This window comes from Ochlerotatus camptorhynchus, unplaced genomic scaffold, assembly GCF_037179485.1.
Source record: "Ochlerotatus camptorhynchus isolate MF236.1 unplaced genomic scaffold, CSIRO-AGI_Acam_v1.1 ptg000274l, whole genome shotgun sequence".
Lineage (NCBI taxonomy): Eukaryota > Metazoa > Arthropoda > Insecta > Diptera > Culicidae > Ochlerotatus > Ochlerotatus camptorhynchus.
Window position 1 is genome coordinate 7,982,989 of NW_027040763.1, and position 22,832 is coordinate 8,005,820.

General features: G+C 40.2%; 1 protein-coding gene and 1 pseudogene across 1 annotated transcript; one reads left to right on the plus strand and one right to left on the minus strand.

Annotated features, from left to right (window-relative positions):
* Positions 1-4,198: 4,198 nt before the first annotated feature.
* Positions 4,199-16,521, minus strand: Dnz1 (DNZDHHC/NEW1 zinc finger protein 11). The gene is made up of 3 exons (XM_065227586.1): positions 16,369-16,521; positions 15,822-16,310; positions 4,199-7,291 (listed from the first exon to the last, which is right to left on the minus strand). The coding sequence occupies exons 2-3, from the start codon at positions 15,935-15,937 to the stop codon at positions 6,598-6,600; spliced, it is 810 nt and encodes a 269-aa protein (XP_065083658.1). The 5' UTR covers positions 15,938-16,310; positions 16,369-16,521; the 3' UTR covers positions 4,199-6,597.
* Positions 16,522-20,263: 3,742 nt separating this feature from the next.
* On the plus strand, positions 20,264-20,854 carry LOC135705756 (large ribosomal subunit protein eL20-like; annotated as a pseudogene).
* Positions 20,855-22,832: the final 1,978 nt, after the last annotated feature.

Here is a 22,832-nt window from a genome sequence, read left to right on the forward strand (position 1 = left end):
TAAGCCTAAAGCGTAGATAGCAACCTGCTATATAGACAACCAGCTCTGCCGGTACCATATTTTCTCGCTTCCCATTGGCTATATAATAATTTTTCAGGGACGAATGACCGTTTACGGTTAAAGTCCCGTTAAAACAAAGACAAGACAACACAAGCTTTAGGCCTAGTTTCGATTCACTCGTTCAACGACAAACAAGCAACAAGTGCTTGGTCGGAAAAGGAGGCACCAAGCGTTATCGGAAGGTTCTAGGTGAAAACACCAAGCCTGCCATTCGTCGTCTGGCTCGACGTGGTTATGTCAAGCGTCTCCGGTCTGATCTTTGAGGAAACCCGAAAAAACTTATCACCAATGTAACAAAACGGCCCTTTTCAGGGCCACCAAGTTCATTTCAAAAAAGAGTTAGAATAATGCTTCCAAGTTTGGTTACAAGATTACAACTCTAGAGAGCAGCGCCCGTGGTGTAGTGGTAAGCATCCCAGCAGGCCTGGGTTCAATCCCACTCAACGCTGCCAATAAGTTCTGAGGATCTCTGATCACGCCTTCCTTCGGGGTTCCCGGTTCATGAGTAGGTAGGGTCCAGATGTGGGCATGCACAGTTGTGCACACTAACTGCTCATTTGGTAATAACTTTTCACTCAGATGTTGAAATTTATTTTTCTTTAAAGTAATTGATAGATTTATAGATATGCGAAGATTAGGTAACGCTTAACATTTGAATCAACACTAATTAATTTAACACTTAAATTCCGAGATGTGTAGTGAGCATTTCTCACCTTATTTTTACAACGCAAAAACAAGTACAGTTTACTACTAGTATTAAAATCTACTTTATTTTACATATCTATAACAAGCTTACACTCTATTCTATCTACTGCTTCAAAAAGAACTATGTTCCGTTAACTGTGTGCAAAGTTATTAGCAAATGAGCAGTTCGTGACCAAAACTGTGTATTCCAAGCATGGGTGTGGGCATTGGTGCTCAGCATGGAAAACAAATCCAAGGAAAAAAACTGCATTTTGTGTGGTCGTTGGCGGCGTGTGGTTCTGAATTGGCAACAAAATGGTCCGCAATTGTATCCTCCCTATTCGTACGCGCCCGAAGATCGAAGGCGAATGTCACTTCGACTTGTTTCATCTAGGAACCATTCTCTGATGACTGTGTTGGGGAAGCAGCACATGCATGTACGTAATTGGTGGATTTGTTAGTTATTTAGAAGCTTTTGGACAATGCTTGACATTTACCACTTTTTCAATAGTTTCAATTTGAAAATCAACAGTCAAGAGCATTGTTATCGATGCGTAGAAATGTTTTTGATCGATTTGTGATAAAATAATTGAAATTGGTCCAGAGGCAGCAAAGTTATTAACGTTCAAAATCTTTCATAATTTCATTTTTCGCTTTTCATAAATTGTACCTCCATCTTCCCGAAAGACGTAGTCCTACGTCAAAATCTGCCAGAAAATGAGGAAATTGACGAAAATTTTATTCAGTCTCGGAGTAGTACCAATAGACTGAGTGAATCCAATTTTTACTTTTCTCAAATTCGGGAATTTTTCCCTGGAAAATCCTGGAAAAACCTGGGAAAACATCAGGCAAATTTACTGATCGCTGAGTTCCTGCACTTTATTTCTTATTTCTGAGATAAATAAACTCAAATTTGGCTCATTCTCATTCGCCGTGATAGATATCGGCGCCGGTGGTTAGCGTGATTACCTCTCACCCCAGCAGGCCTGGGTCCAATCTCAGTCGGCGCCACCGGCATGTTCTAAGGCATAACATCTCTGGGAGCTGCCTCCCTGGCGTCGGTAGCATTGGAGCTCAGTACGGAAAACAAATCTCGCGTCACTTTTCAATAGGTCCTATCTACATTGATCGATTCTCTTCATCGACACTCTCTTTCGTAAATAACTCGGCTTCACAAATCTGGATCAACAATAGAAAAGGGCCCATCAGTATTTGTAAACAAACCGTTTCAAAGCCCTTTACTCACAAAGCGAAGGCCACCCACACAAACCAACACCATCATCGGATAGGGGAAACTTCTACCTACACAATGATGGTGTTGGTTTGTGTGAGCGGCCTTCGATTTGTGGTTAGTTTACAAATGCTGATGGGCCCTTTTCTATTGTTGATCCAGAAATGTTTCCTGCCGTCTTCGTCGAATTAGATGCTAGATTGTTGCTTCTTCCATAGAAAATATCCGGCCGTGGCGATTCAAAGTGGATCAAGGTTGATCAAAATAATTTGTATCCCTGCTTCCAGTTTGATTACATGAGCATTTTGTGTGGTCGTTGGTTCTGAATATGGAAAAACAGGCAGATGAATTATATTCCTACTCTTTACTGTAATAAGCTTGGTGGTCCTGAAAGAGCCGTTTTGTTTCCAAAGTTGGTGATGATTTAACTTCCAAAACCAAACAGAGTGCGTCTCTGTCACTTCAAAAACGTAGATGACATCCATGGCCGCTTACGCTTGGCGTGTTTAGTGTAGGTGACAGCATCACGGATCTCATTTTTCAGGAACACCTTCAGCACACCTCGTATATCAAACCGGAGATACGTCAGACACCGCCACGGCGAGCCAGACAACGGATGATGGTTATCTTGAAGAATTTGCGTTTGGTTCTGAATATGGCGATGACGATGAGTGTGCAAAATATTACGCAATTCCATCCTCCCTATTCGCACGCGCCCGAGGATCGGAGGCGAATGCCACTTCGACTTGTTTCGTCTACTTACTACTCTCTGACGACTGTGCTGGGGAAGCAGCATATGCATGTAGGTAATTGGTGGATTTGTTAGTTAATTCGACGCTTTTGGACAATGCTGAACATTTACCAGTTTTTCAATAGTTTCTTGTTGAAAATCAATATTCGAAAGCATTGTTATCGATGCGTAGCCATATTTATGATCGATTGGTGATAAAATTATTGAAATTGGACCAGGGGCAGCTGAGTTATTAACGTTCAAAATCTTTCTTAATTTGTTACATGTTTCATTTTCGGTTTTCACAAAGTGTACCCCCATATAGAAATCAAAGACGTAGTCCTACGTCAAAAATCCTGGGGATTCTCGGTTTTCCAGATTTTTGCAGTTAGTAGATACCGTGACTAATACCATGGGTTTGGTTATAAACTTTCTATTGAATCTTTCGCTTTAAAGGTTCATATTGTACCTAAGTGTTTATGAGATAATAATTTAATAAGTCTAAAACATCAAACATTTATTTGATGTGCCTTCTTTTTATTCACTATTTTTACAACTATAAGTCCTATTTGGTCACTTATTTATTCAACATGGAAACTACAATCACTATTTCTGACAGCAGTGATCGCTACCAGCTCTGCTATAGGACTCCACAATCGAGAGGGGGTGAAGAAGTAGGCTTTGAAAAGCTGGCATTCTCAAACTAGCTCCCTAGCTGTAAATACCACATTTAGAACCTAATAAACGTTAGTTGTAGTTGTTACGACTGCGTCTTTGCCTGTCTGCTCATCCAGACTAGGCGGATTCAATTACAATAATATCCAAAAGACTTCAATTAAGTTTATGATCAGTTGTAGGTCTTCAACGCGAACAACCCTTCCAAATTTACCGTAGCAGGGCGGTAGCAGTGGAGAAAGTCATACAGTCATACTCTATGCTGAGGGAAGTCGAAGCTGCACCTTTACCAACTGAGCTAAGGGAGGGAGCCATCATAAAATATAATGATTTCATAATTCCGAATAACATTTTGTTTACCTAGAATGAAAATGTTCAACCATGCTTTTATCGCCTGCAGTGATGGAGGCTCGGAGTTGACGCGAGTGATGCGCCTCACCCTATTGGTTGATCATAATGGTTAGTTGGTCGTTGAAACTTGAAGATGTTGTTCGAAGTGCTCAAACCAACATTTCAGCTGGGGTCAGGAGGAAGCAACTAACCAGTCACGTCCTTGCTCCATTCAGGCGTCGTGACGAGCTATCGTAGAGGGAATTACAGTTGTTACAGCTTTACTCCTTGTTGTCCCCTGGAAACATCCAGTTTTACCATGCCCGTGCCCAGTATGGAACAACAGGATAAGCGACTAGTGAATAACCCATAGCAGCTTGTATGCAAACATATCGATGAGTGCCACGAGAAAGGGTGATGAGATCCAGTACCGAAGGGCCTTTTTCTCATTACTTTCCACCGCAGTAAAAGATCCCTTCGCTAGGAAATTATTGCACATCATTCTCATCTGACAAATGTATTCACTGATTCTCAGGAAACGGGGAGCTACAATATTTCAGGAAAGAGTGTTTGCACGTAAGACTTTTACTGTGAATGAGTGGGTTGAGTTCGTGTATTCTACGGTTTTGTCTTTCAAAAATAAATCATATTTCCATTGTTTCTTAAATCTGAGATGCTTTGCAATTGAGTTTTTACATATTTTTGTTAGTGTAACCATTTTACATTTCTCAGACTTGATCGCTTCCTTTCAATAATGACTTTGCTGGAGCTTCTTCCTACACTTAACCATTTATCACCATTATGCATGCAGTATGGTTCAATGTTACATTCAGTTTGCTGTGTGTTTGTGTGTTTTCTTTAAATATATAGTTATGGATTTACCGATTTCTTACTCGCTAGATTTGTGTCACTTACAGTTGCTTACATACTATAGTTTGCATTATTTGATTCTCCTCTTCCTGCTCATGTGGATGCGGAACTAGCCCTCCAAAATGCTACACGGTCTGCAACTATAGAAATGCTTCGAAAAAGTTTCTCTCTGATTTGTCAACGATAAAATTTTGCATCAGTGCCAGTCGGGGTTTTTTTTCCGTTTTATGTTGCGGAAATTCTAAACCAAAGCTGAAGTGCATGCATTGCAGCTAATTTTGCTCCGGAGAAAGATATATGTACAAAAGAATGCGTTCACATTTCCCGTTTCTATTGCTTAGTCATATAAATCTACTGTACCGTGGTTGTTTCGTATCAAAAAGAAAACAAAAGAGTCAACATTGACATTGGTTTTAAAAAAGCTACTTTCTTGCTAGTATCAGTTTGGTAAAACCTAAGCACCAACGATAACTTAAAAATAACTTGCCAAGCAAATCATAATTAATATTCACTACAACCCATGAATTTACTGTTCGTAAAAAATCTAAGTCTAAAAAAAAAGTCAGGCGAAAGATATTTACAACTGAAAAGTACTTAAAAATAATCAACAATTCTTCGAAGGTGAAAGCTCGCTCACTTTGCTTAAAAGTTAATTCAATGTGGGGTGTGAAATTCGGTGCGAAATCAGGTATACCTATTGGTTTGTGTTTCTCTCCTAGAGCATACACGTCGAATGAGAACGACCCAAATTTGAGTTTAGTTTACTCATAACCACATAAAGTGCAGGAACTCAGTGATGAGTTAACTTGCGTCATGTTTTTACAGGAAAAAATCCCGGTAAAATTTTCGTCAATTTTCCTCATTTTCCGGCAGATTTTTGAGGTGTTGCACAGGAAAACATAAGCCAAATTTATTCATCGCTGCGTTCCTGCAAATTTGTGTCGTTCTCATTGGCCGTGTATATCGTCATATGTGGAAGTAGTTCGATATTGCTTCCAATTGTTTTGTCTATACCAATGAAAGGGGGAGGGGTTTAAGGAATGATATCCGGGATTGATGAAGGAGAAAAAGCACACAAGTCGGTGAAATAGTGCTGCTCTACGATGGGGGAAACCTCAAATTCAAATCTTTCTTGTTACGGTTGTTTGATGGCTATTATCGTATTCTACATCAGTTCTCGTCACACGGAGAAGATATACGGTTGCGCATGTGAACATTCGGTCGATAGGAATAAAGAGATTGTAGTTTACAGTACCGTATGTGATTTTTGAATTATAATTTTAGAAAATTGTTCAAAACATGTTTGATTTGTTGATGTTGAACTTTGGATGCAAAGTACAGAAACTGTTTTGTTAATTTGTTTGTACGTCATTTTTTACCTATACATACGGGGCCTTACGATTTTTGCTTGCTGTGTTATTGTTGCATATTAACTTAATAAACAATAATTATAACGTATCATTTGAGTGCCGATTCCAATGATTTTGGGGCTTTCAACTCGATTCATATGGCTTATCCAAATTTGACGGAATATGACATAACTCCCTGGGATGCTCAGTATTTTAGGATGAGCCCACTCAAAATACTGTTTTCGATCACTCGAACCTTATAAATCCGGACTTATGCAGTATCATTCGCATTGTTTGAAGCTTAAGCGCCATTGGAAACAGCACAACAATAAATCCCTTCCATTCACCTCAAACCAAATTGCTTGTATATTCTGCTTTTCGTTTCTACCTAGTCCACCATTTATCGGAAGCCATAAAATATACTTTATCGCTTTACTTTGTTACCTTACTCCCACACCTTGATAATAAATACCTACTCGTAAACATACATACATATACATAATTAATGTCTCCCGGTTAGCAAGCAACGGTCCTGGCGTCCTCTTTTCCGTTCGACTCACGCGCGGTCTGCAAATTAGGAATCAAACTACAAGATAATCGAAGCTGGAACTTAATACCCTTGCTGAAAGGAAAAAAAAACATAAAGCGATAATACCCCCCACATCAACTTAGACATCGTGACTCAATAGCGGCACGTCGTGATGCTTCCGATTCAGCGTGGCACAGGGAAACAGCCACATGGCAGGATGACCCCGGCCGCACACCTCCGCCAGCAGAGCCATCTTGGGCCTGTGGCTGCGGTAGGGTCCCTTCTGTTGGACCGCTTCCACTGCGGTTTCGTCATACAGGATGGCATGCATTTGGTCCACCATGATGGCTATCACAAACAGCCCGAATAGAGCCGACTCCAGCAGGAGCAGCACGCTGTGCAGCATGCGGCTCTGCGTTTCCGGAACCGTGGTCGAGCAATTCTCACAGGGGTACACCCACGAAGCGATGATCAGGAAGATCGAGTACAGAGCCAGCGCACAGACGTACATCAGAAACTGCAAGAAGTACTTCTGGTTCCTCTCACCGACGCAGTTGTTAATCCACGGGCAGTGGTGGTCCATCCGGCGGATGCAGCGCTTGCAGATGCGACAGTGGTGGGCCCTCGGGGGTCGGTACGTCTCACAGCGGGTGCACACGGTCCACTCTTCGTGCTCGCGGTTATAGTTTCGTTCCGAGTGCAGATCGGAGAAGTCGATACGGGTTTGCGGCAGTGGCACAGTCCCCGGATCCAGCAGCACCGCCTTTAGGTGAGCCATCGACAGCAGGAACACGATGGTGTTGAATGCGACCACGTGAAACGGGGCCCAGAGGCTGGAAGAGGGAAATGGGATTAATGGACGCGATTATAATTCTGGGGAACTCTAAAGCGAATGGAAAGGAATTTCCCAAGTAACCATCCAGCTCGCTAATTAAAAAAAAATGCAACATAATGGTGAGGTTATGTTGCAAAAAAGGCCATTATTAGGTTATTTACGGGCTTGTTGGTTACTTGGGTAGTTTCAAGATAATTCCTAAGAGAATTCAGAAGCATTTTGAAGGGCATTTCAATGAGTTTCCGGGAGGCAAGAATTTTTGAGCATATGACTAGTACTCCAAGATAATCTGAAGAAATTTCCAACGCAATACTAAGGAAAGTTTCAAGAGAATTCCAAGGTAATCCCAAGAGATCTTAAGGACATTTTTGGGTTGAAATCCAAGGAAATTTTGAGATAATACATTTCTTAATTCTAAACGGCATACCAAAAGATTTCCGAGGAATATTTCAAGCGAATTCTAAAAAAAAATTATGGATAGAAATTAAACAAATTCTTGCGAGAATTATTAAAGGGCGAACACGAAATTATTGCGACACATTCAACAGGGCATAACTTTTTTACCATTGGGTAACAATCAATCAAATTTTGCACACTTTCTCATTGATGTGTATTGTGTACATGCTGTCAAACTCGAAGTCGTGTTTTTCGATTCAACGAAAATGTTGAGAGAACAAATTCTTTCCAAACACCTGGAATTTCCTGACCTGTCGCACCGGCAGCTGGGAAAAATGTTGAACATTCACCATTCAACCGTCTCCAGAGTGTTGAAGCGGTTCCAGGAGCGGTTGACGTTGGACCACGGCAAAGGAGCTGGAAGAAAACCGGGACCGGAGAACAAAAAGATGGAGGGAAAGGTGAAGCGGATGATTAAAGCAAATTCCAACGTCTCAAGCCGTGATTTGGCTAAAAAGATCGGCATGTCGCAGAGCTACGTCCAGAATGCAAAGAAGAGAGCTGGACTACATACATACAAGGTACAGAACTTCCCAAACCGCGATGAGCGGCAACAATCGACGGCTAAAACTCGGGCACGGAAGCTCTACGAGAAGATGCTGACAAAATATGGCTGCTGTGTGATGGACGACGAAACGTATATAAAAGCCGATTTTAAGCAAATTCCGGGGTTGGAGTTTTTCACCGGCAAGAGCAAGTTCGATGTGGACGACAAATTTAAGAAGAAAAAAATGTCGAAGTTCGCCTCCAAATATCTCATTTGGCAGGCCATCTGCTCTTGCGGACTGAGGAGTGAGCCTCTCGTGACAAAGGGCACAGTAAATGGCGAGATCTACAAATCTGAGTGCCTCGAGAAGCGCCTTTTGCCGTTCTTGCAGCAGCACGACGAAGCTCCGCTATTTTGGCCAGATTTGGCATCATGCCACTATTCTAAAAGTGTCCTGGAGTGGTATGAGGCCAATTCTGTTCATTTTGTTCCAAAGGACATGAATCCGCCAAACTGTCCGGAGCTGCGCCCGGTGGAGCAGTACTGGGCAATAATGAAGCGGGAACTTCGGAAGAGCAAGAAGATAGTCAAAGACGAGAAGGACATGTTAAGAAAATGGAAAAAAAAAAACTGAGAAACTGGTACCGGATGACACTGTAAAGACTTTGATGGAGGGCATCAAGCGAAAATGCGTTCAATTTTACACTCAAGGCTCCATCGATTAACTTTTCTTTTGATTTTTGAAGTAAATATATGTATAAAACTACCCTAAAATTTTGGTTTGATTCTAAACATTATAAGAAAATTGGCATGACATTTTCGGTGTCGCAATAATTTCGTGTTCGACCTTTATGAGGATTGTGGTAAGCGATTTGCCTATTTTCTGTATGGGTTAGTGTGCTCGTGTATTTCATTGCACATTCACTACACTCTAGCAAAGCTTATCACGGATAATGCAAATGTTCTATTCAAGTGTAGTAATTGTCTGTCAGATCAGAGTTATGACGAGCAGAATGTATCGGTTTCGGATGGCAAAATCATCGGTAAAGACTCTATTACTGACATACGAAACAACGTTGCTGATCAGATAGACAACGCGTAAGAATCGAGATGGAAAGAATGCAACAAAATGCAAATGGTTCTTTAAGTTGCTTTGACAAAATAATTAAGGAGAAATGGAACACGCTTACTAGTTAATTTTTTGAAATTAGTGCGAAAAAGACTTTAGCTGCAACAAATGTTCAGTGCAGTGCATCTAGGAAGATCATTTTGAATCGGACCGAAATCCCAGACGCAAAAAACGTAAATTTCAAAATAGTAACAACGATCGACTGATGATGTTTTTCAACAAAATGCGAGTTTTGTGGATGTTGTATCTAGTCGTGCTAGTACAAGTACAAGTAAAAATATTAGTAACAGTAACAAGCCGAATAATTGTAAGCCTCGGTCATTGTGATTAAACCGATAGAGTACAAAAAAACTTGCGAAGATACTCGTAAGTTAGAACACAGTTAGATCAAAAAACACACAAAATCAGCAATTTTAGGAATGGTAAAGATGGCTCTATTATTGTTGAGTGTGCAAAAATTGTATTGAAAGCAATCTGGGTGAAAACTATAGTGCTGTTGTTCCCACTTTGGTGCCAAGATACAGTATTCCTCCGATGTCTTCATTGACTACACAAAAAGTCAAAATGAAGACATCGCTATAAATGAAGTAAAAGTAGTTAACATGTTTCAAAATCCACGCTTCACTTACAACAAGTTTAGAGTTGTTTGTTTGTTTGTTTGTTTATTTATCATCTGCCAGTGTAAGGGGTAATCCCTTTTAAAATACCACCTCCGTGTTGTAAAATGTTTTGTACATAATATAGTATGTCGTCAGTTATATAATACAAACACTAACCTATGTCTAACCTTTATCGACAATTCCAAAACTCGAGGGCTGCCTCGAGTTTTGGAATTGTCGATAAAGGTTAGATCGTCGAACGTTTAATCGTAGAAGGCAGCATATTCCAATTTACCACACCTCCGACGAACATTGTGCTTGCGTAGCCTGACGTGTTGTTCGGTGGAAGGATCAAATTTTGCGATCGACGACTTTGAAACGGGATCAACTTCTGGAAGAGCGCTGGTGGGGAACACGTTTTGGCAAGTTTCCACAAAAAGACACAATTCTGCTACGAGCAACCGATCAAGTTTGGCTGGAGATGACTCACTCCTGCGTACCGGTCAAGCCCATAGACGAAACGGACACAGCTATTAAGTGCAACTCGTAACCTGCCCATGGAGTTCGCGCTGGGGTTTACATGCAGAAGATCTCCAAACAGAAAATCCGGCAGTAAGAGAGCTTTGAACATCTTAAGCCGAACATTCGTGGATGGGGCAGAAGCTGTACTATAGAGCGTGCGCAGACAAGCGTAGATTTTCCCGCATTGCTGATTAATTAGTCCATCCCACTCCAAGTCAGCTTGAAACACGAAACCAAGATTTACAGCTCTGTCGGTCCATTCAAAGGGTTGTCCTTTCATGGAGATAACAGGCAGCGAATCAGTGCGAACAGAGTTACGACGGCGTCTCTTAACGAAAATTGCCGTGCTTTTCGACTGGTTCACGAAAAGCTCGTTACGATCAGACCATTCAGCAACTCTCTCAAGGTCTTCGTTCACCATTCTCATTAGCTCATGAACACACGGGCCAAACCGTCTTACAAACAGCAAAACAACAAAGGGCCGATCACCGACCCTTGCGGTACGCCAGATGTTACCTCGCCAATCTTAGCGCATTGATTGCCACAAAAGACAGTAGTTTGATTTCTTCCAAATAGGTACGAATTGACGAGGCATACTGGGATTGTATCGAACGCCTTGGAAAAATCCAACAGGAGCAATATGGCGGACCCTTTCTTGTCGATTGTGGTCGCCAAATCATCGTAAACACGTTACGTCGCAGTTTTGATGCTATGTCCTCTGCGAAACCCAGCTTGACAATCCGATAGAAGATGGTTCTCAGAAATGAACGCCGACATTTGTTGCTTTAAAAGTTTTTCAAAAACCTTCGACATCGCACACAAGATGCTAATAGGCCTGAGATTTGTGAACGTGTTCAAATGTGTCTTTTTTTCGTAGAGGCAGTACTTTCGCTTGCTTCCAGTACGCAGGAAAGGTAGAATATAATGTCCCATGTTGCGTTCACAACTTCCCAGTCTTGTACAGGATGGAAGGAGAAGCTTGTGTGGAATGCCTTGGTATGTACTATTGGTGTAGCTCGCCAAAAACACTCGGTTTATTTCGGTTGGGTCGAATTCACAGTCCGCTGACACTTGTTCCTTACCAGCACCAAGAGTTTTGATCCGCTTCCACAGAGTTTTGGATGGGATCCTGTCGTCTAAGAAGCGGCGCAGGTAACGTGCATTGGTGTCCTTGATCAACGCGTTGGTTCGATTGTTCAGTGCTTTATATCGTTGTCTTGCTTGTAACTTTGAATCCGACGATGCATTCAGCCAGTCCTTGTAGGCTAAATCGCGTTCCAGTATTGACTTCCTGATATTGTAATCAATCCACGAGTTACTCTGCATACGGTCGCTGTCTGTTCGAAACGGGAAACATTGATCATGGATCCGTTTGAGATGACTGTTGAAGAAATCGAGTAAATCATCGGGGTCGTCAATGGAGTACATATTGTCCCATGCAACGGACTGTATAGCGTTTTCCAAAGCCGGAGCGTCGAAATTGACATAGTCACGATATGTTTGAATTATTGGTGCAGGCGAACCATCAAAATCCAAAGAACCGAAAGTCAGATCATGCTGCGAAAGTGCAGGGAAACTAACCTGATTAAAGCGCAGAACCTTCGAATCGCAGCTAGTGATAAACAGATCCAACTGTGAGCATCCCGTATGGTGAAAGAAGGTTGGCTCGTCACCAACAGACGTCAACGCAAAACTCTGAAGCACTGTTTCGAAGTTTGCTTGCTTACTGTTTCGGGTGTTCAAGCCTGTGTTGAAATCTCTAATAAGCAAAACGGTTTCATAACGTGCGGCAAAGTCGGCTAATTTATCGGCAAGAAAACCTGAACAGTCGTTTTTTGGGGGATTGTAAACGGCTACAATCAGCAGTTTCTCCGAGCCAAGTCGCAACTCCAACGCTAGGCGCTCTGTTTTGTCTTCTGAATCGAGTTGTAGTACTGTCCCAAAAATGTTATTAGGGGAAACAGTCTGTACGTTAGAAGCGTTAGAAGCCTATTGTTGTGTATGGAGGTCTCCATACACAACAATAGGCTCCTAACGCTTCTAACGTACCGCAATAATAGGAATGTTTCCCCTACACCGTAAGTGATCTTTGTAATAGATCACAATTCCACCTCCACGCTTATACAGTCGGTCGTTGCGTAAGATTTTATATCCAGGAATGGCAATGCTGCGGTTACTAACTTTGGAGTCTTGAAGCAGTTTTCATACTTCGTCCAGTTTGGTTGACCTCCTAGCACAGATACTTTGGGCATTTCCGTGACACACATTTAGTTTTCCGGGGAGAAGCACTGCATTCATCACTGCACGGGGAATGTTCGTCAGGGTGTGGCTATTCAACGAGGGAATAGAGAGCACAGAGGGAAGCAATTCTTAGGGGGCTGCAAGAAAACACGAATACAATTTTTCAACATAGTACAATCAACAATCAATACGAAACTAACGATTTTAAATTGGCTCACCACTTTAGTAGCCTATTGGTCCCAAGCAAACGATTAACGTACCCTATTCTAGTTGAAATTCTATTACTACACTATGTTTGTTTTGATTCGCTATGAAAGTTTGACAGATAACATCAGGGGTGTGTGGATTCATGCAGGGGTGAGTGAAATAGCTTGGGACTGCTTGGGACCGTTGTTCTGGTACTGAGTGAGCCAAAAATAATAATGATTTTCTTCGGGACCCAGTGGTCTTAGAGTTACCTCTATAGTACAATCTTCACAAAATAGAATATTCTACAAACTCTGATAGTGGAATACAGATAATATACACATTGTGATTGAAGTCGATGGAGATACGTATAAATGTTTATTAAGTGCGAAAGAAGTAAATGTTGGGTTTGATCGGTGCTCGATAGTTCCCGCGATTAATGTGTTGAGATGCTTCAAATGTGGAGAATTTGGGCACAAGATCATGGCTTGCAAACATTGTGAGAAGTGTTCTAGGTGCAGCCAACAACTCTAAACCTCGGAGTGTACGTCAACTGTATTGAAATGTGTTTATTGTTTACAAATGAATAAAGAACGTAAAATGAACTTGAACGTCAACCATGCCGCATTTAGCTCTGAATCTTTGCTCTATAAAAGACTTTTTGATCAGAAGAAAAGCAGCTTGCGTTTCAATAAATAGCAGCCAAGTTCCAGGAATGTGAATCAATTCGATTTTTTGTATTTGAATATTGCCGGGTTGTCAACAAACTACGTTGCATTACGTCAGATTGTTGAGGAAAAACGTCCTATTTTAGTTTTATTATCTGAAACTCATATTGTAGAAACTGAAACTTTTGATCAGTATAGTATTCCGAGATATAATGTTGCTGCTTGTTTATCGCATTCTAGACACACTGGCGGCGTTGTTATTTATGTCAAAGAATCATTTCAATTCAACCTTCGTACCTCGCTTCGTACTAGTAATCCTATATTCAAAGATTCGCAGAAATATTATCAGACGATTTCGGTTTTTTCTTTGCATTGCTACAGCGAAATAATTTTCTAGAATTTGTTCAATACAGAGTTTTAACGGGTTGTATTGGCTATCAAAAGCAACAGCAAACGCACCGAGAAACGTTAAATCTAGCGAGTTATTAACAAAAGAGAAAATCTACGAAGAGAATCGATCATCGCGTTTACGCCCTTATGCATACTCACTGTCGAACTATTTTTATATAAATTTCAATTAAAATTTATTGTATATGAAGCGCATTGCCAAGTTTTCCCCTAACCACCGTCGTGGAAGTGTAACGAGGTGTTGGAGGCGAACCAGCCTAAGGCTGAAAGCCTCCTAAATAAAGCTAAATTAATTAATTAATTGTAACGAGGTGTAACAATGTGAATATTTTCCGGTTTTCAAAAAACGCTGAACTTCTTGAAAAATGACTGGAGTTTTGCGGACTACCGTCGGATTTTCACCTAGTAGATTTTATGCGTTTGTGCAGTGTATGTTATGCCGCGGATACACTTGCATGACAATCTGAGTGAGCATTATTTGTATAATACAATATGAGCTAATCCATGAACTATACAAGTGTGACCATGGATGTGCTCATAATTTATAATACAAATAATGCTCATGCTCATAGTTGGTCATACAAGTGTATCCGCGGCATTACAATGATAATTATTTGTTGGTATCTAGTTAAAACTCAATGCTTCTTCCGGTACCTCTTCGAGCACAAGCAATTGTATTTTGCTACAGAAGGTGGAGAACTTCTGAATTCAAAGTGTTGCTTGTTACTTCATACGTGAAGTTTACGATTTTCAGAGTTGGTTGGAAATGCTATACTAATATCAACATGAAGCTTTAGTGTGATAATTTATTAACTAGAGAAAGTTCTGAAGAGGATAGGTTGATAGTTCCGCTAGAGTACGGCAGTGTGAAAATTGAATAGAAGTTGAAATTGAGCGAATTGCCATTAATGCAACAGTACTAAGTCAAACGCACACTCCTCTACCTAATTCATACATTAATGGATGAGGGGACTTGAAGTTTTTCTTCAAACCCACGGTCCGTCACACAATTTTTCGATTTGCCCCCCAGTAGTTTTTTTTCCTTGACGTGTTGAGCAACAATGCTACCGACGCCAGGGAGGAAGCTCCCACACCTGGGCCCTACCTCTCGACCCATCAATTCATAAACCGGGGACCAATGGCTTTACTAACCGGTGTAAACTAACGATTTTAAATTGGCTCACTACTTGACTAGCCTATTGGTCCCAAGCAAATCGATTAACGTACCCCATTCCAGTCGAAATTCTAGTACTACACTATGTTTGTTTTGATTCGCTATGAAAGTTTTACAGATAAAATGATGGGTTCGCGGATTTTCCTATGTTTCGAGGGGTGCATCGATTAGCTTGACACCCAAGAGAGTACCAGAGATGAGCTAAAAAGTTGAGAACGTTTCTTCGGGACCGTCTGGTCTTAGAGTTACCTCTATGGCTTTACTTCCTTTCCGAAGGTAGGCGTGATCAGAGATGTTATGCCTTTTCGGTCCTTCTCATACTTTTTAATTAGTAGCGTAGCTTTAAATGACTATTTTTTTTCAAACATCAACTGGAATTTTACGACTGCTCCCTCCCAACATAAGTATTTCAACTAACAAGTGTTGGACTACTTAAACTTTCAAAGCCAGCACCTTTCTTGCAACTATGATACTCTATGTCGGCGCGAATCGAACCCGCCGTCTTCATCGTCTTTCCACAAACATCTACACACACCAGTGTTTTCCTAATAAATCAAACTTTGAACATTATTTTTGATATCTACACCCCGAAAGCCAAGCGCGATTAACAGATAAGATCTCAAATATGCATTGAACCGTCGTCCGTCACTGTACCAACCTGTTCTGCATGGTTTGCAGGATGATCCACCGGGTCACCACATAGTCGGCGTAAATCACCGCCAAGTAGGTCACCAGCACGCAAACAATTCCGCACGGATCTTTGACGAAGCCCATTTTTTTGCACTTTCGATCGTAAGTCACAGAAAAGTTTGTCGCAATTCCTGTTGTGAGTACTCTGTGCAGCAAGCAGCTAAATAGCTATACAGATAGTGATTACAGCTTCTTCCTTCCAATAAGCGTTTTTTTTTTCCAAGCCAGATTTCGGCAACTCTTGCGTGTAATCTTCTTTTCGTTTACGCTGTAGAGCACAATAATGTCGTCGTCGATGCCGTTTCCTTTTCGTCTCGATCGCTTTGCTGATGGACGTTGAATAGTTAGGTAGCTACATATATTATTGCCAATCAAATCGATGCCCCTCCAGCAAAAGCAGCAATCTTTCACGCATTTTGGGCTGCTTCCAGACTATTCTTCACCTGCACTTGAACGGCTGCACTGGGAAAGTCACAGTATCAATGGCTATGTTTTCCTTTCTGGAGATTTTTCACCTTATTTTCACACCACGGAGCTCATAAGCATAATATCACCAGCCATGAGCAATAGATGAGCCACTTCGAGGTAGACGGACGGTTCACGAAACCAAACACACCACCCCAGCAGACGGGAGAAGACAAGAAGCACAAACACAACTGCGCAAGCTCGCAATCGTTTTGACGGATTTTCCTTCTCATCGATGAAGTGCTAGTGGTTGAGCAAACGAGCGGATCAGCTGGCGGTGTGGGACTGCGGGGGTGGATTATTTTGACACGCATAACTGTCAGACGGTTGACTGTTGTTTATACACGCCTATAAAAATTTATACAATATTGACAAAAAAAAAACTGTGCACAATGGACGAGAAAAGTCCAATAGTGGACAAAATGCTATAAGCTGGGATAATTAAAATTGAACCAAAAATACACTAATAAAAATTCAATGATTATTTTTATGTGTTCCACATATGAATTTTTGCAATGTGATAAACAAATGATGTATATGTCGACGACACATACTTTTTATGTGTACTTATAAAAATCATGTGTAACCACACACACGGATAGAAATCTCCTTATACCTTTTGGCAAATCTACCAAAAAGAACCAACGCTAACGTTTAATTTTACCAATGGTTTTTTTTTTAAATTTATTAACGATTATTTTTTGTGTGTATTCACGGGAAATATTTAGCTAAGCCATGAACCCTTATATAAAAGTTGTGAATTGGTTTGTGTCTGATCTATTCTGAACAAATTATTTTTATCTAGATCAAACAATCCTATGGTTTTGACAGTTCGGATCACTGCACATTTAAATCGGCCGTTTACGATTTTCGTGCATAAGTCAGAATTAAGTGTCATGTCGGTTTGTCAGTGATTCAACGGAATTTTGACGGGGTTTTCACGCGTTCTCGGTGAAGCAGCCCTCATAAACGCGAACCATAAATTGACCTTACCTAAAATGGTTAAAAATTGTTTATAATCCCTGCTAAACTTCAACTGAAATGGTTATGGAACTTTACATGAACGTTTAATGATAAAGTTTCAACCTTATGTATTATGGTTTTTTGGAACTGGACCATACAAATAATGGGTTGTTAAGAACCATTACCGTTCCAAATTCTTGTTTTCTCCATACATTTTCGGAAAGAGAACTATATTAGAACCTTTTAACTTATGGTTTGAGAACTTTAATGGTAATGGTTATGGTAGTCAGTAAGGTCCACGAATGGTTTTGTAACATCGATCAACTTTATGTGGAATATATCGCGAATTGGTTGCCTGTAATTTACTGATTACCAATTCACGATATATTCCACGTAAAGTTGAGCGATAATACAAAACCATTAATGGACCTTAGTGACTACCATAACCATTACCATAAATGTTCTCAAATCATAAGTAAAAACGTTCTTATATAGTTCTCTTTCTGAAAATGTACACTCAAAGATAAATTAAATCAAAAAAGCTTAAAAAGTATGCAGATTCCCGCTTCACCTTATTGAGTCCGAGCCATGATTACTTCGGCAGTAGTCATGCATGATTAAAATCGAAATAATCTTCCCAGTATTAAATTTTATTCTTTTTCAATACTGATATATAATCAAAAAAGATCAAAATTCAATCAAAAATTATTAAAATGAAATCAAAAATGATTGACATTTATTCAAGAAAAGATAATCTACAATCTAATCAACCATGATTAAACTAGGATTAATATCAGATGCTTATATTTTAGAAAGAGAGGATTAGTTTTTAATCATTCGATATGATTAAACGGAGTTTAATGTCAAATTGATTAAATTTCAAGCAAAATGGGAATAGTTCAATTTATCAGTGTATGGAGAAAACAAGAATTTGGAATGGTAATGGTTCTTAACAACCCATTATTTGTAAGGTCCATTTCCAAAAAATCATAATACATAAGGTTGAAACTTTATCATTAAACGTTCATGTAAAGTTCCATAACCATTTCAGTTAAAGTTTAGCAGGGATTATAAACAATTTTTAACCATTTTAGGTAAGGTCAATTTATGGTTCGCGTTTATGCGGGAGGCTTAGCACGATTTCGGAGGAGGTTTTCGATGTTGACACTGGAAGTTCCGGAGGCAGCTTCTGCACGATTTCGTTTGAGATTTCCGTTGCTACCGGATGAGGTTGCAGTGAGTTTCTAGTAAGTTTATGCGTGTTCACGGCGGAGAAAATACCATAGTATGATTTCGGTGGATATTTTATATGTTACGGATGTTCCGGGGAGATTTGACAGTGTTTTCAAATGTTCACGTCGGATAGAGTTCCGGGCGAATTCGATGGAGATTTTCGGTGCTGCCAACGGAGGTTCCATGGTAAGTCACTCTGCCACCTTGTAACTGTGCTAATTGTGTTTCTTGTGTGTTTTTGGGTGTTTCAGAGTGTTTCTGTGTCGAATGAGCTGTCAAAACGTCAAGCGGCAACATACAATGTTTACTGGCAACCATGACTTCCACATTGCTGAAATGACAGATCCCCCTGCGATCGTCTTTGTTTATTGGCGTTGACGGTGACTCTGTATACAGGTATAGCTCTTTACTCCTACACACAAAAAATAAAAATTGTTTCTTCAAAAATAATGCATTTTCAAATTAAAAGTCTCCCAACTTTCGTAGTTTCAACTACGACAAGATTTAACATGAAAGCAATATTGTTATTTTATAAGTTTGTCTTTCACTTTATACTTGTCATTTTAATAAGACATATTTTCAAACTGAAAATTGTTCAACTGTCAAAAATACCATTGACTAAATGTTGGGTTGTTTCGTTTTTTCGTGCATCACAGCCATCACAAGTGAAAAAAAAACAAAAAACCCGGGAAAAAATCTACCAGTTTGATGTACTTAAATGTAGTTTAAAATATTAAAATACATATGTATTCGCATGTTCAGTGGAGTGAAGTGCGAGCATATGGAAGTGCTGGAATCAGGTTTGGCCAAGAGTAGGTAGCTTATTTCGGAATGTGCAACTGGAGTTGAATACTAGGTAAGTTAATTTGGGGTTAGGTTTTAAAGGTGAATTATTTAAAGGTGGTCTTATCTTGTTGCAGATTTTGACACGTTTCTGGAAAGTACGAAGCACTTTGCACCATCTTCGATGTTGACACCACAGAAGCCACTACGGATGCCATTGACGGTGGTTTCACCGGGAAAGCATTCCTCTAGCCGATCCGATGTATCCTCCTTAGCGAAAATTGCAAGAACTGACAAAGGAATATTATTAGAAGTATCCGGCGCTCAGCTTGGAAAACATGAAACCACATGAAACGGTACATCGAAGAAATATCGGAGTCTATAAAACCTGCGAGAAATATCGTAGTATATAGAACCTTTTCTTGGATCTGGAGTACTTCCCTAAAGATTACGAGTAACTGGGATATCAATAAATATATATTAATTAAATTATAATAAAAACATTAGGAATTAAAAAAACTGATACCAATATTTTATAGAAATGAAAATGAAAATTATGTGTTATAATATTAAAATTGCTTATTTTTTAACTTAATTTTTATTATATTAAACTAAAAATGACCCCTCTTATTTCATTCATACCAAACTTTCAAGCCCAAAAGCATGATTTTAATTTAAAAAATCCACTTTTAATTTCAACCCAGTCGATCTTTTCTTTTGACAGCAGAACAATTTATTTTGAAAGTTTCAACTTTTAAAAACAGTGACCAGGCAACTTTTGATTAGAAAGTTGTCTGACTTTTGTTTTGAATGCTAATGACTTTCTACCAAAAAGAACCAATGCAAACTTTTAATTCTACCAATGGTTTTTTAAATTTTATTAGCGATAATTTTTTGTGTGTATGGTAAAATCCTGTAAAATCCAATAAGCAAACGACAGTCTGTGCGTGATACATGGCGGAATTGATGCACATCTTCGCACCGGACCAGATCACGGCAAAGTCCCGTTTCTGGTACTTCCTGCGGCAGCTGCGTAAGTTCAAGAAGGCCACCGGTGAGATTGTCTCGGTCAAGCGTATCCTGGAGAAAACTTCGCTGCGCGTGAAGAACTTCGGCATCTGGCTGCGGTACGATTCGCGTCCCGTACCCACAACATGTACCGCGAGTATCGTGATCTGACCGTTGGCGGTGCTGTCACGCAGTGCTATAGCGATATGGCTTCGCGCCACCATGCCCGTGCCCACTCCATTCAGGTGAGTTGCTTTTTGGTAGTATTGACCCGGAAAGAATCACTGATGCGAATATTTTCCCAACAGATCATCAAGGTCGAATCGGTTGAGGCCTCCAAGACCCGTCGTGCTCACATCAAGCAGTTCCACGACTCGAAGATCCGCTTCCCGCTGGTGCAAAGATACCACCACAAGCGCTACAGGAAGCTGTTCTCTTTCCGCCGACCGGATACTTACTATCAGTAAACCAGGAGCCACCGTTCATGTACTGTTAATTCCACTCTTTTTTAGGGAGTAAAAATGATGAAGATCCGTAAGAAACCATGTGAACATTCTTCGTGATTCGTTGAGAAAGAAAATCCGTGAGTGGAATAAAAGTGGATCCTAAGGAAGTTGGTTCAATGCTTCCCTTGAGAACAACTATTTTGTGAAGATGGATGAGTTTGAATTGGCGATTTCATGCCGCATTAAGGCTGTGAACCATTTGCCGAGTTAAATTTAACTCGTAGTTAAAAGTGACATTTCGAAAGTTATTTCTTATGTTCGAAAATCCCCGTGCTGTCGATCGACCGGTTTTCGAGCCACGGTAGTCAAAATTTAACTTCTTGTCTGTCAGAAATAACCACGCTCGGATAGCAGGGTTAATCGATAACTTTCCATCTGTCAAATTTTAACCAAAAGTTAAAATAATCCACCAAATGGTTCAGAGCCTAAATTTAGCAATGACGGACATTCGTAATTGAGTAATGCCGTGTGAACATTTCAAAAGGGCCGAATTGTTTTTGTAAACAATGACTTTAGACGTCGATTACTCGCGAATGAAAGCTCACAGCTGGTAAACTTCGCCCCGTACTAAGTGTATAAGACTGGTAGTTCTCTACGGGCACGAGTCTCTCGAAACGGATTTCCCATACAACGGAATAGAGAAAGGGGTGATCGCAGGGGTCAAACACTTACCTGCTAGATTCTCAAAATATGTCCTGATAATGCTCCTATCTCTATACAGTTCAAATAAACAGCCGTACGTCCATAAAGAGCAACTCAGGGAAAGTAAAGCCAAACGCACTGAAGATGAAATGAAATTCTGATACCTGTCCCCCGGTAGAAAATTCGACAATTTGGAATGCCACCGCAACAGCATAGCAACCACTGATGGCGCACGCTTATTCTGGTCAGCTCAAAATTGAGTCGAATGTACTCATCTCAGCGGCAAGTATGGCTACTCAAAATTGAGTAGCCTTATGTTGACTCACTTTTGAGTAAACTACGTTCTCACGTAGACTGAGTCAAATCCACTCGCCGGTATTTTCAGTTGCAGGGAGAGTTTTTGTTTTGATTTTTATTCAAGGAAATGGAAATTGCCTGCTCCGGATTCATTCTACCGGAGCAAAAAACGGTTCAACACCGTTTCCCTAAGCAATTCGTACATACCTGAAGGCATTTCAGCCGGTTTTGAGTTACATTTTCTATGAGGTTTCCTACGACATGACTGGCATTTTTTCCAAGTCAAGAGCAAATTTTCATTATGTCGTAAGTAACATTCGCACCAATCCGAGAAAAATAAAGTTTTGTTTTGATGACCGAAAATTTATTCCTATTTCCAAGTAAACACATATAATCTCATAGTGATAGCAATGTTTAACATATTTAGCAGGGTTTTAATCATACAAATGCAAATCGCTAGCTTTCATGCTAAAAAATACTGGTTTTTGAGTCAAAAGTTATTATACGTCGTTTGGTGGCCCCTATTGTTACTTAAGTCAAAGTGTATTTACCAGGATATTCGGGAGAATTATCAATTACGTCTCCTTACGTGCAGCCCATTCATCATTTTAGGACCACCGAAATCATCTTAGCAACAAACAGTTCGATTTATTCACTTTAATAATGAGAAAGCGAAACGACGAACGAACACTTTTCACGGGTTTCTCAGCGCTGTTACTTAAGTCAAACGGCATCTCCATAGAAATTGGGTGACTTAAGTAACATCGAAAACTATTTTGATCGGAAGGTGATTACGTCAAAAAGCAATTTGACTGGTAAATAAATTTAAAAATGGGATTTGATCCTATATTCGGACAGTATTATAGTGTAATAGCAGGAGAATCGATTGACACTGATAGCTCGACTTTGTTTACATTTGTTACATTCGACGTAATGAAAATTTGCTCTTGAAGTCTAGGATTTTGCTGACTGAGTGGCTTTTACTCAGTTTGACATTTCTCGTTTACTCAATTTTTGACAACTCGATACATCGGACGAAAGTGAGTACGATCGACTCACCTGGTGAGTAAGCAGAAGTTAGC

What these genes read in the sequence shown, in the direction of transcription:
- Dnz1 (XM_065227586.1), bottom strand. Translation starts at nt 15,937, where the DNA reads ATGGGCTTCGTCAAAGATCCGTGCGGAATTGTTTGCGTGCTGGTGACC. An exon ending in CTGCAAACCATGCAGAACAG is followed by an intron (nt 7,292 to 15,821) that starts GTTGGTACAGTG and finishes TCCCTCTTCCAG; the next exon opens with CCTCTGGGCCCCGTTTCACG.